General features: G+C 44.3%; 1 protein-coding gene across 1 annotated transcript in view; it reads right to left on the reverse strand.

Moving 5' to 3' along the window:
• Positions 1–14,454, reverse strand: part of DHX35 (DEAH (Asp-Glu-Ala-His) box polypeptide 35) — a 154,721-nt gene extending 140,267 nt beyond the window's left edge. Inside the window, exons 1-3 of the mRNA XM_006876636.1 lie at positions 14,391–14,454; positions 5,903–6,036; positions 3,573–3,665 (exon numbers count right to left, since the gene is read on the reverse strand). Of these exons, the coding sequence (XP_006876698.1) occupies positions 3,573–3,665; positions 5,903–6,036; positions 14,391–14,448 (285 nt within the window). The 5' untranslated portion in view covers positions 14,449–14,454. The remainder of the gene's footprint in view (positions 1–3,572; positions 3,666–5,902; positions 6,037–14,390) is intronic.
• Positions 14,455–15,139: the final 685 nt, after the last annotated feature.

The following is a 15,139-nucleotide window of genomic DNA, read 5'->3' on the forward strand; positions in this document are numbered from 1 at the left end:
CAACTGTGTGCTGAAGACCTGGGGAATATGGGGGAAGGATTGCAGGGTATACCCTTTGGTTGGTTGATGATGCATGGAGGGGATTGTAACCATGGCAATGAGATGATATACGATAGAATGAATGTAAAACTAATGTTCTCCCATGTAAACTATCACATAATTCACAATAAAACATTTAAGAACAACAACAAAAAAAAGATAATGGAATTCTTGTCCATGAATTTTTTGAAGCTCCCTGGTGTGTATAACCTAGGGTCTACATACAGTCTGTGGAAATTAAAAATAGTTAAGTGTTTGGTAATTCAGTACACTGTACTTTTCCAAGGAAAGATAGTATATAAATCTAGAAAATCAGTTTGTTGAAAACAATCTGCTATAGCCACTTCTTTGTCTTTCCAGTTTTGTTGGCCATAACTTTGATGTGGAAAACCAACCAATAAATGTTTAAGGGTGGGCGGCAATGTCCTTAATCCTATCAGAACCCTAATCCGATTAACAGGACGTTTCCCAGGGGTGAGGCCTGTGAGCAAAGAAAAGGGGACCTACTACCCCCAAGAAAGAAGGGCCAGGAATGGGGTTCATCGTAAGATCTGAGGTCCCTACACTGTGAAGTTCCTAGACCCAAGAGAAGACTGATTCTAGGACACATGGAGATCTCCGAGGAATTCTGAATCTACAGATGTTATAAGGTGACAAGGACCTTTCCCCAGAGTCAACATTCTGAATTCAGACTTCTAGCCTCCTGAACTGTGAGGAAATAATTTTTGGTTGTTAAAGCCACCCACTTCTGTTATTTCTTTTATAGCAGCACTAGAGAATGAAGACACTGCTATACAGCAATGAGCCAGAACAAACTGCAACATACTCAACAACAGGGAAGAATTCCACAAGCGTAATAGTGGGCAAACGAATCTGCGTTATTTCATTTATCCAATAGGTCAAATTAACCTATGGTATTGTTGTTGTTAAGTGCCCTCGAGGCAGTTCCAACCCATAATGACACTGTATAGGGTTTCTGAGGAGCAGCTGGTGAGCTTGAACTGCTGACCTTGCAGTTCAAACCAACTTTGCAGCCTAGCACATTAACCCACAGTGCCACCCCAGGTCTCCAGCCTAAGGTATTAGGATTTAGAACACTAGCTACCTTTGTATAGGGTTGTTGTTGTTGCTGTTAAATACTGTGGAGTCGGTTCCAACTCATAGTGACACAGCACAGAGTTTCTGAGGCCGTACATCTTTACGGGAGCAGAAAGCTTCATCTTTCTCCCGTTTTCTAAATGCCAACCTTGAGGTTAGCAGCCCGATTCGTAACTACTATGCTACCAGAGATCCTTTTTTATGGGGTGGGGGACTGTTGCAGACCATGTGTAGACTATACAGGCCGCAGGCTCTGAGGAACAGATCTAGCTACTTGGCAGTTAATAGCAAATTGTTTTTCATCTTAGTGTTCAGTTATATTTATTTAATTCCAAACATGAGCCCTTAATATCCACAGATAAATGTAATATTTCCCTAAAGCCGAGACTGTGAAGCTTGCAAGGTTAAGCCTTTCTCCAAAAGATTAACTGAAAATAGCTTAGCTACTTCCCATTCTTTGATCTATAGACAAAAAAGCCATCTTCCCTAAACCTCTCCCTGGTGTTAGCTTTTCAGCCAAGTTCCTGAAAGCCTGGCTCAGGAAGCTAAAACAGTGGGACTCTGCCCAAGCCTTTTGTCCTTCCCTTTCACCTTGCCCCAACTGAGCTCAGGGGCTATAGATATGTTAATTGAGCCTGAGAATCCAAGTTGCGGACCTGGGATTCGAACCAGCGAAGTATGATGTAAAGTTACCTGAATGTCTGGAAAATTACTGATGTTAGCTGTATCCTGTTTTAGTCCCTCCCAGCTTGGTGTGAAGCTCCTTCCCTAAATAAAACAGAGACACAGGGCGGCCCAGGTGTGCATTGCAGGCAGGCTGTGAAAGTGTGTAGTACAGCTTGGAGAACGTGCTGTGCGGCTGACTAGGCATGCATTACTGACTAGCTAGTAAGGGGTGCGTACTGCCCGCTTAGCTAAGATGTTTGCCATGCGGGACCTTACTGCCCTCATGGCTAATATGTTCACCATGCCAGAGCTGCCTGACGCCAGTAATGTATCCACCCTGGCTTTGGGGTGTCTCTTTGTCTCCTTCCTTTTGTCTTTCTGTGTATTCTTTTGCTACCCCTATCGCCGCCGGACATCCCCTCCTCGTGAACCAAACACTCGTGACTCCAACACCTATGTTGAGGCCGGTCCCCGACAGGGGATGGGAAATTAAGAGACTAGAAGAGAGAATAGAGGGATCTGGGGTTTTGGTAATGTTCTGGGTCTTAATCTGAATGCTGGTAACACAAGTGTATTCACTTGTGAAAATCTATCAGGTTGGACACTTATGATATATGCACTTTCCTAAGTGAATTTTACACTTTCATTTAAAATTAAATTTTAAAAAAGAAAAGAAAAACCTGCAATAACTCTCATCCTGTTCACCTATCACTCTTTGTACTTCCAGCCAAGACTTTTAACCTACCTTTCCAGTCCTCCACCCCAGTATCTAACCACAATACTCACTGGACTAGAACATCTTATCAGCCAGCAACTACTGATCAGCCAAGGCCTATTTCAAATGCCATTTCCTCTAAGAGGTCTTTCTGTACCCTTCCTTCAACTCCTGCTTCCATCAAATGGGATTTTTCCAGTTAAGTGGGGTTTCTTCCATGCTGTTGTTACTTGTTACATACTGTCAAGTTGGTTCAGACTCAGAACAACCCTGAATAGGGTTTCCGAGCAGCAGCTGGTGGGTACGAACCTCCAACCTTATGGTTAGCAGTCCAGTGCTGACCCTACAGTGCCACCCCAGGACTCTTCTGTGTTGTTGTTTTTGTTGTTAGGTGCCATCGAGTCAATTCCGACCCATAGCGACCCTGTCTAGGGTTTCCAAAGAGCAGCTAGTGAGCTTGAACCACCGATGTTGCAGCTCAAACAACTTATAATACAGGCTGACGCATCAGCCCATAGCGCCACACCAGGATCCCAGGACTCTTCTGTAGCATTAAGTAATTCCAGGAGTTGTTGTTGTTAAGTACCATTGAGTCAGTTCAGACTCACAGTGATCCTGAACAGGGTTTCCGAGGCTCTGAATCTTTTCGGGAGCAGAAAGCCTCATCTTTCTCCCGTGGAACAGCTGGTAGTTTCGAACTGCCGACCTTGAAGTTAGCAGCCCGATTCGTAACCACTACGTTACCAGAGTCACATGTTATCTACACCTCTAGCAGTATACCTTTGGTGCCACTTTTTATCTGAGGACAAAAACTGTGTCTCTGAATGAATATCCATGGTGCCTTCTAGAGAAGAACTATTCAATTATTACTTTGGAATGATCGTAAAGACAACTATTACTTTGGTACTATCAAAGAAATCAAAAGCCTAAAAAAGTTTAATAAAACCTAGTTGAAATGAATTATTTCTCCTTGAGAAAAGGCTTTAAAAGCGCAAGTGACAATGTCCTTCCAACCAAAACTAAGTGTAAAGACACAAATAAAATATGTACTCACTTGTGGAATCTGCGTGCTTTTCCCACATCCCGTTTCTCCAACAATCACCACTGTCTGATAATTTTCTATCAAATACAGTATGTGATTTCTGAGCTGAAAAAGAAAATTAAGTAACTACATATTGCTTACAGATACTTAAGCAAAGTAAACTTTTAAAAGGACTAACTAAGTCTGAGCAACAGTGAGCTCAAATATAACAACGGTTGTGTACATGGTATGGGATTGGGCAGTATTTCTTTCTGTTATGAATAGGGTCTGAGTTGGAATCTACTCAACAGCACTTAACAACAACAAATTTCCAACTCTCAGGTACTGTTGGTGTCAGTGTAAATTGACTACAGTGGAGTGTACTATTGATCAAAATATATAATGCACACACTCTTTTTGACTCACAATTTCCCCTTTTAAGAAGTTATGCTACAAACACTAATACATGTACACAAAGCACATTCACTGTGGCGCTGCTGACAGTGGCAAAAAAGCAAAACAGCCTAAATGTACATCAACAGGGATGCTCAAAACAACTATGAAACATACTCATCAGTTTGCCAGGCTTTTCTTCAGCAGAGCTGCTGGACAGGTATGTACCCCCAATCTTTAGGTTAGTGGCCAATCACAATTAGCTTGTGCTGCCCAGACAGCTTTCTTCATCAATTTAATTTCATCAGTATATGAGGGAGTTTCAAAAAATTTGTGGGAAGATGGAATTAAAAAAACAGAGCTTTTCCACACACTTTTTAAAGCCCCATCGTATTTTAAATTCTATTTCCTTTTCTTAGTATGTTTTTAATTTGTTGTCATTTTGTTTATTTTACCTTTTAAGTATAGTTGGAGGATGAAGAACAGTCTAGAAAAGCCCAAAATGGACTTGGTAAACAATATCTAGCCCTGAACATGAGAGTTTACTACATGTTAAGTATCTTGCTAAAATACTTAACATTATCTCACTGGTCTTCAAAACAATCCTATGAGGCAGATTTTACTATCTGCACCATTCTACTGAAACGGAAGTTGAAGCTCAGCATGGTGGAGAAAGGTCACAGAGCAGGCAAGTGGTGAAGCTTGGTTATGTGCCCTAAAGTCTAGCTCCAGAGTCCAGCGACTTCACTGCGGCTCACACTGCATCCTTCAGTGATGAGGAAACATCTCATCTCCTGAGGACCAAACCAGCAACATTCACACATAATGGATAAGATTAGTCATTTGAAGAAGAAATCCAGCGACTGTCAGTACATGAGTGACTACAATGTTTGGGTCACGGTGCCTTTGTTAAGAAGTGGCTGTTTCATATTCCTTTGTAAATGAACACACTAATAGAAGCGAGATGATCAGCCCAGTTTAGGCAAAAAGACTCCTCAAGTATGAGAAATTGGCAGCCTTCAACCCCAGCACCATCCAAGAGAGACCTGGTGCTTGTGGCCACACCTACTGGGGGTCACTCAAAGCTATTCAGTGTGGCAGAAAAATGCATCAACTATCATCAGGAGCTGAATAAATAAGTACCTTTCCGTAATATCTAAGCCACCTTTGGCTCTGAGCACAATTCCTGATTACAGTCTGACTTCCCAGGTGAACTTGCCAACAGGTAGGAAGTACGTCTATCAGTGAACACAACAAGTGTACTGGAGATCTACTGCTCACTGTAAAAGGGACGTATTCTGGATCCCCTGTGAGCTAAGCATCCAGGACCGACGCATTCAGAAATCAAGTGTCTGGATGAGCATGTGGTAGGTGGTAAGCCCACCAAAATCTCTTCACTGCCTGAGCACAAGTCAGAGGTACTACTAACTTACCTCTTCAACTGAAATACCTCCCTATGCCCAACTAATCCTATTAATAGAACTATGCCTTTAAAGGGAGTCCTGGCGTGGTGCTGTGGGGTAACACCCTGGACTGCAAAGTCAGTATGATCCTCAAGATCAGCAGTTCAAGTTCACCAGCCACTCCTCGGAAACCCTACACGGGGTCGCTATGGGTCAGAACCGACTTGACAGCACTTAACAACCTGATCTTTAAAATGAAGGGTTGTTGTTAAGTGCCATAGAGTGGCTATATGTTGGCAATGTGTTGCAAATGAGCGCATAGTTCACTGTGCTATTTCTGTATGTTTCCAAATATTTGAAATTGTCCATGTAAGCAGTTGGGGGTGGGGAGCAGAGGGGAGACCACCATTCCTATTTTTCCCAATTTTCACTAAGATCTGACTGGTCAAGAATAAGTTCACTGTGTTCCAAAGAGTCATTGAGAGTAAACGAGCAATGCCATGTGGATGTCAAGTGTAAAGCTGATGCTCACACGATTCCCAGACGGAACATGCTTATCCAACACACCTTAAACACTGGTAGCTTCTGCCTCTGTTGCTCTATAGACAGGGCAGCGTAAGGATTGTAAACAACAGTTGTCACAGCGTTTTCCGCTAGACTTTGTCTCTCTTCAGAGATGCTGACACCTGGCCCTTCCGTACCTGCAACAGAAATGTTATTTCAGATTCTCTGGTGCAGTGAACAGAAATACTTGCAAAAGTCACACATTTTCAAACACACAATAGAAGCAATGCATTTTACCTCAAGCTACTAAAAGGTGTTAGATTTTAACTTTAGGAACATGTGTAGAAAAGCAGCTATCAGAATGCAAAGAAATCTTCTATTAAACCGTTCCCTAGCATCTAAAACAAAGGAGATAGAATTCCCCCCCACGTCTGTATCTTCGAGTGGTGGTGGTGAGGACTCAGAGCAGCCCCATCAGGTTTTCTAGGCTGGAATTTGGAATGGAGCAGACTGCCAGGTCTTTCTCCTGCCATCACTGGGTGGATTCCAATCACAAACCTTTCACTTAGCAGTTGATGGACTACCAGGGGACTGTTACCTTACAGAGCACAGGGGTTTCAGTTCAGGCTTCCAGGCCGATTGTATTACTGAACTTGCAGAAGTGACAGAAACCCAATGGGAATTAGCTGAGGCAAAAGACTGAACCCTATTATTGAATGGCAGCAGCAAGGCTCAGGGACAACAGGAACGAGGAACCCAAAGGCTGCCGGAGCCCTTACCATCTCTCATCTCTGCACTTCTCAACACGTTCCCATCAATGCTTACCATTTTCAACAGGAGCTAGAATCAAAGCCCCTTCCCCAATCACTCACTCACTCACCCACCCAATAAGTACTGTCTGGGACCTACTCTGTCAGGCACTCCTCTAAGTGCTAGAGATAGTAAGCAGACCAGGCCCTGCCCTCAGGAAGCTCACCTGCTTCTTCCCTTAATAGAATGCAATTTAGTACCCAAAGTGTTAACAAGTGCTACAAAGAAAAATAAAGGGCAGGTCAGCAGGACCAGGAGTTGTGTGTGTAAACTGTGTCTGTTGTGGTGTGTTAGGGAAGAAGAGTCTTTTATGGGATGATGTGATGTAGTGATTTGTTATGGCTCTTATAGTCATAGTCTTTGTAACTCCCACCTAATGACTAGGTGGGACAATCAAATTGGGTGTCATTTCCTCTTTTCCTGATAGATCTGGGTTAAAGGTGAGGGAAGATGATGATAGGATTAAGTGATTAAGTTAAGAGTGATTGTCAACAAAGTTAATTGTGAATGCAGAAACTCAGAACTCTAATACGGGGATTGGTCAACTTTATCATCCACTGGGTATAACAGGAGCCATCTCAGAAGCAATAATGGTGAATCTCACCAGCATCATGAAAGAAGAGCCAGGAGTGGAGAATACTGTGTGAACCATGCAATCCTTGTGTGCTGAACCTCCTACATCCAGGTGACAGAGCTGTAACACCAGAGGTGGCAGAGAGGCAGAGGCTGCAGAACCAAAAGCACAAGACAGTGGTGGGCTTCCAAACCCACAGAGTGGGTAAGCTGAGTGCCGCCTTCAGGCAGAAGTAGGTTGCCTCCAAGTACTTAATTGGGGGAGCTACTTTTCTGATCCATGAGCAAAAGCTAAGCACTCCCAGGCTGAGGCTTATGGCAGAATGAAGTGCCCTTTGGGCACTTATCAGCAGTGTTAAGGAGCTCTGTAACCATTGCCCAAGCAGAGCAGAAGCCAAAGGGCCTCATGGCTACGGGCCTGGGGACCACAGAAAAGTATACCTGATGGGAAGTACTGTGTCCTGAGCATTTCTGATCCTGAGTTGTAACCTGTTAATTTCCCTAGTACACCCTAAAATTGTGAGTATTGTCTGTGAGTTCTGTGTGGTCACTGCAGTGAATTATCGATTCCAAAGAGAAGTAGAGTGTGATAAAGGGATGGTTGGTGTCAGAACTGGTAAGGAAAGCTGGAGAGTGGAGACACGTCTGACTTCACCCTCACAGGAACCGGCTTTGGGCTGACAGTTGGCTTCTCCTTCCCCCGAAGAAAGCCAGAGGATGTCAGATGCTGCCTCCATGCCATTCTTATAGATGCTCAGAGACTTTTTCCCACAGTTTAGGTTCAATATCCACCCTGATTCAATCAGCCACGGTCAGTGGAGTAGGATGCTGGGAATGGCAGCCCTCATCTGAACCACAGTGGGAGCAGCTAAACAGGAAGTGGTGTTCCCAGAAACCACAACTCTTGGTAAGGAAAATGGAAAACTAGAACTCAGGCTGATGAAGAATCAGGAAGTCAATATCCCATCATGAAAAACTACTGAAGAAACCAAGGAATTTTAGCCTGAAAAGGGAAAAACCTTCAAATAAACATGAGTTCAGTTTTATGATCAGTTTCCCTCACTTCTTCATGCCAATCTGTACGTGTGGCACTTGGACAGAGCTAGGAGTGACATGTAATTCACACAGGGTCCAAAATTCAACATAAACAAAATCTAAGAGTCATTGAGTACCACCTAGTAAGTCAGCCAGAAACCTGTAGACGTTCACATACATACTGCAACTGCATCCTGTCTGTGGTGTGCAGGGATACATACCCACTGCTAGTAAGTCCATTCTGATTCACAGCAACCCCACAGGACAGAGTCCAACTGCTCCAGTTTCCAAGGCTGTAATCTTTGTGGAAGCCAAAATTACCAGCAATTTTCTTTATCAAACTGCCAACCTTTCCATTTGCAGCAGAATGCTTCATCTACTGCACTTCCAGGCCTCCTGTGCTATGGGAAACGACAGGGGCTTTCTGGCAGGGATATTTAGCCCAGCAATTTTTTTTAATTAACAATTTTAGGATCCCAGACCCCTTCACCAACCTGATAAAAGACTGGGCTCTCTCGTCTGAAAAATAAGAGCAGATGTGAAGTTACCAAAATCTGAAACTCCCTGGGCCAAATTTAGAATCACTGCTTTAGATCTCTGACCCCTTTTCCATTTATTTCTAGGAACAGAGCTGTGTCCCAAAAGTCCAGGATTGCCAAAATCCAGGTAAGTGGGGCACTGCTTTATTGCCTTTGCTGACCCTCCTTTCAACAAGACGGAAGATAACGCAGGACCTGGAACAAAGCCTGTGCCCAAAGAAGCCAGTTTCCTTCCCTTTGTGCCTTTTTCATCACTGCATCTAGTAACTCTACAATCTTTTTTTTTTTTTTTTTTTTTTTTTTATTGTGAATTAATGTGATCGTTTACATGGGAGAACATTAGCTTTACATTCATCCTATCGTATGTCATTTCATTGCCATGGTTACAACCCCCTCCATGCATTATCAACCAACCAAAGGGTATATACTCTGCAAGCCTGTTCCCCGGTCGTCAGCACACGGCCCCTCTCCCTTTCTGGGTCTACAGTTCCCACCTGCTGCATCTCTCCAAGTCATAGTCTCTGCCTCCATCTCTGTCATCACTGTTTCTCTGGGTAGGGTCCCGCACTCCACTCTTCTCCCTTGATGGTCCTAGGGACCTCTGCTCCTGGACTGCAAAGTCAATCACTCCCCCTCCTTTTGCTACAAAACATCCACTTTTACATTTCCAACCCTCAGTCAGTCCTGATAACAATTATTCACTATTGTATCACAAGAGACCTATCCCTGTCTCCTTTCATCAGCCCTGCCCAGACAGATTGGATACTACTCAGTGGAGATTCTACCTTCCTCTGCACCCTCTGGATCTAGGCTCCCTCTTGAAAGCTTGTAAGCCAGTCACTTCTTGCCTTTGTAGCTTCCCCCTCCCCCCCCATTTTGGGTAGCCAATGTCTAAGTTGCCCATCCCTGTCTACTCTGTGCATGGAAGGGGTAGGAATGATCCTCGCTGTAAAGATTTGTTCCCTCTTTTGAGCTACTGCATCTACAAGTGTAGGTCAAGTTCATCAAATTGTATCAGATTACTCTTTTTTTCCTCTTCTTCCTTCTTCTAGTTGAACTCTGATCATCTAGTCATTGAAGCCAGGTCAAGTGGGTATTATCTGCAAGTGTGGGTGTTCTTATGCACATGCCCTCTCTTCTTATCGGCTGGACGCTTCACTCTCCACTCTAGTCCTCTTTGGCTATGTCACTGACTCTGGGCCCAAGGGTCCCCAGGTCTTGCCACACTGCTGGCCAACCAGTTCTCCAGCCAGGTTCACAGGTGTCTATTGAACGTTATAGGGCTTAGCTCATAGCTTCATTGCTGTTTTTCCCTCACTTCCCCTTATTGGTGACGAACGTACAATCTTTTCTCAGGTACAATCTTTACTGACAGAGAATACCTTATCCTGATCTGCTGCATCTTTGTTCTGAATTCCTGAGGTTTTTCCCAACATGTCGGGAATAGTTTTAACACTGCTCCTGCAAGGTATCTACTTCCTTCCATCCAGGGTTGAATCCACTCAGGTGTCTTCTTCAATGCTCGTCCCTCCCTGATCTGTAACCTTCAGCCATGTCTGTGTCACTGGGTTCTGTCATAAGACCATTGACAAGAGTTGCTCCTGCCAACCAGATCAATACAGAGCATGTCTCCTCCCTATAAAAGTCTTCATTCAGCCAAACCTGCTCTCCTTCCGCACACACCCACAGCCCGATCTGGCTGCTTATGGTTGCTAGTCCCTTGGGAGCATATATAACTTTGTCATCTGCACCCCAATCCAGCATTCCCTCTGAGCCAACTTTTCAGGATGTGAGTGGGAACCTATTAGTGGGTTGTGAAATTCATGTTGTGGTTCATGATCAGCATTTTTTCATGATGAATTAGATATAGAAAGCATCAGAGTGCATCCCACAAAACAGTATTGTCTTAGTACACTTCTTTTCAGTTGTTTGCGTGTGTGTTGCATCACAACACAATTATCTCATTGTGGACCAGGTCAAAAAAGCTTCAAAGCTATTGCTATAGTGTATTTTTCACAAGGTCATCCATAAAGAAACATCCAAGGAATGACTGAATGAGAACCGCCAAGCCCTTCTGATCCATTCATACTCACAAATCAAGTAAAAAAAAAAAAATTCTGATAAAATCTCAGATAAGTGCCATCGAGTCAGTTCCGACTCATAGTGACCTAGTAAATGGTCTCCGAGGAGCAGCTAGTTGAGTTTGACCTACCAACTTTATAGTTCAAACCAATCTTGCAGTCCAGTGTTCATCCTACAAAATGAATTTTAAGTCACATTTTTAAGGAAGAGGTCACAAGCTAGTGGCTTAAGGTCTCTAAACATGCTGCTGTTAAAATGTTTACGTCAGTTCATTTAAAACAACACATAAAACAATTTTCCATTCAAATCTTAATGTTAGACTTGGGGGTGTGAGGGAAGCCAGCAACACTGAGCCTTAATGAGAACAATCACATGGAACTCAGTCCAGCTTTGATAGCCTGTGTATACTCCAGTGTATGTATACCTACACCGTACTCATCTATCCAATGTATGTATTCTTAACTTGTCATAGTCCCCACCACTACCTATTACTTCCTCTTAGTAGTTTTCACTCATTTCGATTATCTAGAAGGCTTCTGTTGTGTTTGAGCCCACTGCGGCAGACACTATGGCAATCCATGTCATTGACCGTCTTCTCCTTTTTCACTTACCCTCTACTTTTCCAAGCATGCAGTCCTTCTCCCAGGACTGATCCTCCTGACAACATGCTCAAATTAAGCGAGACAAAATCTTGCCATTCTCCTTTCTAAGGAGCATTCTGACTGTACTTCTAAGACAAATTTGTTTGTTCTTCTGGCAGTCCTTGGCATATTTAATATTCTTTGTCATCACCATAATTCAAGTACATTAATTCCTCTTCAGTCTTCCTTATTCTTAGTCCAGCTTCCGTATGCATATGTTGTTGTTGTTGTTGTTGTTAAGTGCCATCGAGTCGGGTCCGACCCATAGCGACCCTGTACAGGGTTTCCGAGGGTGTAAATCTTTACGGGAGTAAAAAGCCTCATCTTTCTCCCGCGGAGCGGCTGGTAGTTTCGAACCGCTGACCTTAAGGTTCGCAGCCCGATTCGTAACCACTACGCTACCTTAGAGGACTGGAAATGCCATGGCTTAGTCTTCAGAGTGACATCTTTGTTTTTCAACATTAAAGAGAGTTTTTGCAGCAGACAATGTAATATGTCACTTGATTTCTTGACTGCTGTTTCCATGAGTGTTGACTGTGGTGGACCTAAGCAAAATTAAATCCTTGACAACTTCAATATTTTCTCCATTTATCATGATGTGACTAGTACAAAGCAATGGTCTAATAAGTGGATATTATATTAGTCCCACCTTAGTGAATGATATAATCTAGACCATGATTCCCCAACGTTCAGGTATGCTGTAATCACCCAGGGATCTTTAAAAGATACTGATGCTTGGTCCCCAGCCACCAGACTTCATTTAATTGGTACCAAGTAGGAATGGGCATTGAAATTTCTAATAGTTTCAGAGGTGATTTGTCTACACAGAAAAATTTGAGAATCACTCAACTAGACAGTCAGTCACCTACTCCAGAATCGCCAAGTCATTCCTAATTTCATCTTCTCCCACATCTGCCTCCAAAATCTCTCTTCAATAAAAACCAAATTCACTGTTACTGAATTGATTTCTTCCTATGATCCTTTGTTATTATTAAGTACCACTGAGTCAGTTCCCACTCAGAGCCACCCTGAACAGGGTTTCTGAGGAGCGGCTGGTAAGCCTGAATCACTGATCTTATAGTTCAAACGACCTTGTGGTCCAACACATTAACCCACAGTGCCACACCAGGACTTTATATACCCAATTTACAAATGAAGTAACAGGCTTTGAGCACTAAAGTGACTTTGCCAGGGTCATGAAGTTGTAAGTGGTAGTCAACATGGGCACCTAGAGCATTATTAGCTTGTTTACCATTCATTACCTTATTCTACCTGACTTTAAAATCTCTTCTAACACACATTCAACTTACAGTGGTAAGAAAGAGCATCTTGGGAGCAGCGCTGCATCATCTATACTTATCTCATGACCCCAAGGATCGGTGTTCATTAAGCAAATTATCAACGAGTTAACTGAATAGAATGCTTCCAGTAATCCCATGTTCTCTAACCAAAACAGCACTCTGATCAGATTTTTCACAATTTATTCAGTCTTTCAGTATACTGACCACTCTAACCTATGGACCCTTAAAAGTAGAGGTTCTCATTACTTAGTGGGATCTAATTTTGACTGAAACAAAACTCAGGATAGATCACTACTGATGCCTTGAAATGCTGAACCATAAAACTGTCATTAAGTCAGCAGTTCAAATTCACCAATTGTTCCTTGGAAGAAAGACAAGGCTTTCTGCTCCTGTAAAGATTTACAGCCTAGGAAACCCTATACTGGGTCACAATGAGTCAGAACAGACTGAATGGCAACTAACGACAAATACTTTTAAACTATTAAGTACAGTCCTTGTTTGGGTTTGTCTCCCATATTACATCTAGGCATGGTCAGAATTTCAGGGAACCATTCTGAAACACCCTTTAAATGCCCTTATATCACCTGTTTTGTATCATTTCATTTTTCCTGCAATAAACTTTGCACACCTAGGAATGCAAAGGAGCAGAGGCGTGGAATAAAAACAAGCTGGTAATTGCTAAGAAACTTTTGTTTCTCACACACACACACACACACACACAAAAAAACGGGTGGAAAGGGGGTAAATAATGCATCTAGCAGGACTTGGCATTTGTACACCTTCTATGCAAATCAGATTAATGAATAAATAACAAGAGCTGAGACATGCAAAGTGGTTTGTGTTTGAGATTCGGCTGCACCTACAGGAAACATTAATTAGGGTCTTAACTTTCTGGAAGGGCCCTGGCGGCGCCATAGTTAAAGCGGCCGGCTAACTGAAAGGTTTTTGGTTCACACCCAGAAAGACATGGCAATCCGCTTCCGTGGCCGTTACAGCCTTGAAGAACCTATGGGACCGTTCAGCTTTATTCTACAGGGTCGCTATGAATAGGACTCGACATCGGGTTTGGTTTGGGGTTTTTACTTTCTGGTAGATACTGGGAGTGAGCAGATTAAGGTTCAGAGGAGTTCAGTGACTTGCCCAAAATCAACAAGGCAGAGCCCATATTCGAACGCAAGCAGTCTGACTCCGTAGCTCGGGCTCCAAAGCCCTGAGCAGGAGGGCCGGTCGGGCCCCACCGTGGCCACAGGATAGATAGGCACGCGCCGGCACTTAAGCGCACACAAAACGTTTCCCCATCTCGCGAGAGGGCCAGGGCCGGAATCTATGAGAAAAACAAGGTGCAATGCAAAGCGACTAGAACAAGGTCACACCGAGTTTTTCCCCGGACTGGGAGAGGACCTCCGAGTCTGTCGGGACCCCAGGCGAGCCTGAGCTGCACAGAAGCGGCGGTGTCCGGTCCACCTAGGTTTGGCCTGAGAGCAGGTCCACAGGGCCGGAGGCGACAGCCACAGGGTCAAGACCAAAGTCAGGCTGCCGCACCAACCGAGAGTTCCGCCAAGGGCCTTACCCGGTCGCCAGAACTTCACGGGTCCCACGGGCGCAGCCATGCTGGGGTGAAAGGTCATGAAGAAAGCTCCACCCCTCCGTCGCGCTCGAACTTCCAAGAGGCCCGGGGCGTGCCCCACGAGGAGCGTCAGCTCTAGCGGCTTGGGTCTAGTGACGGCACGCCCCCTGTGGCCTCCACGCCTCTGAGCCACAAGACCAAAACCCGGTTGTGGGGACGGTTCTAGCTACGCCTTCTTCAAACCCCAGTAACCTATAGAAAGAGTGCATACATTGCTGCCACGCCCCCCTCATGTGACCTAAGGCTGGTCTCCGGCGAGCGTTACGGTCCCGCCCTCAGCCCACGTGATGCAGTTCGCCATGTTGGAGGAGGAAATGAGCTTCCTTGCCTTCCTATCCATTCCAAAAGATTAGGATTCTCAGTGGGTTTCCCAGTAGCAAGGCGTGACATGACTGGCACTCGCACACCCTCCTACGGAAGGGTGTTGTTGTTGTCAAGTGCCGTCGACTCGATTCCGACCCATAGCGACTCTGTATAGGGTTTCCAAGGAATAGCTGGTGAGCTTGAACTGCCGACCTTGCAGTTCAAACGGCTTTGCAGTCTGGCGCATTAACCCACAGCGCCACACCGAAAGCTCTGCGAAAAGACCATTGGTCCCAGCGTCTTGTCGCCGGGAGCGCGGCACTTTGCAATACTTCCCGGATTGACTACTAAATTATGGTTATGTAACAAATTATGGCCGGTTTTCATTT

Source organism: Chrysochloris asiatica, unplaced genomic scaffold (genome assembly GCF_000296735.1).
Source record: "Chrysochloris asiatica unplaced genomic scaffold, ChrAsi1.0 scaffold00403, whole genome shotgun sequence".
NCBI lineage: Eukaryota > Metazoa > Chordata > Mammalia > Afrosoricida > Chrysochloridae > Chrysochloris > Chrysochloris asiatica.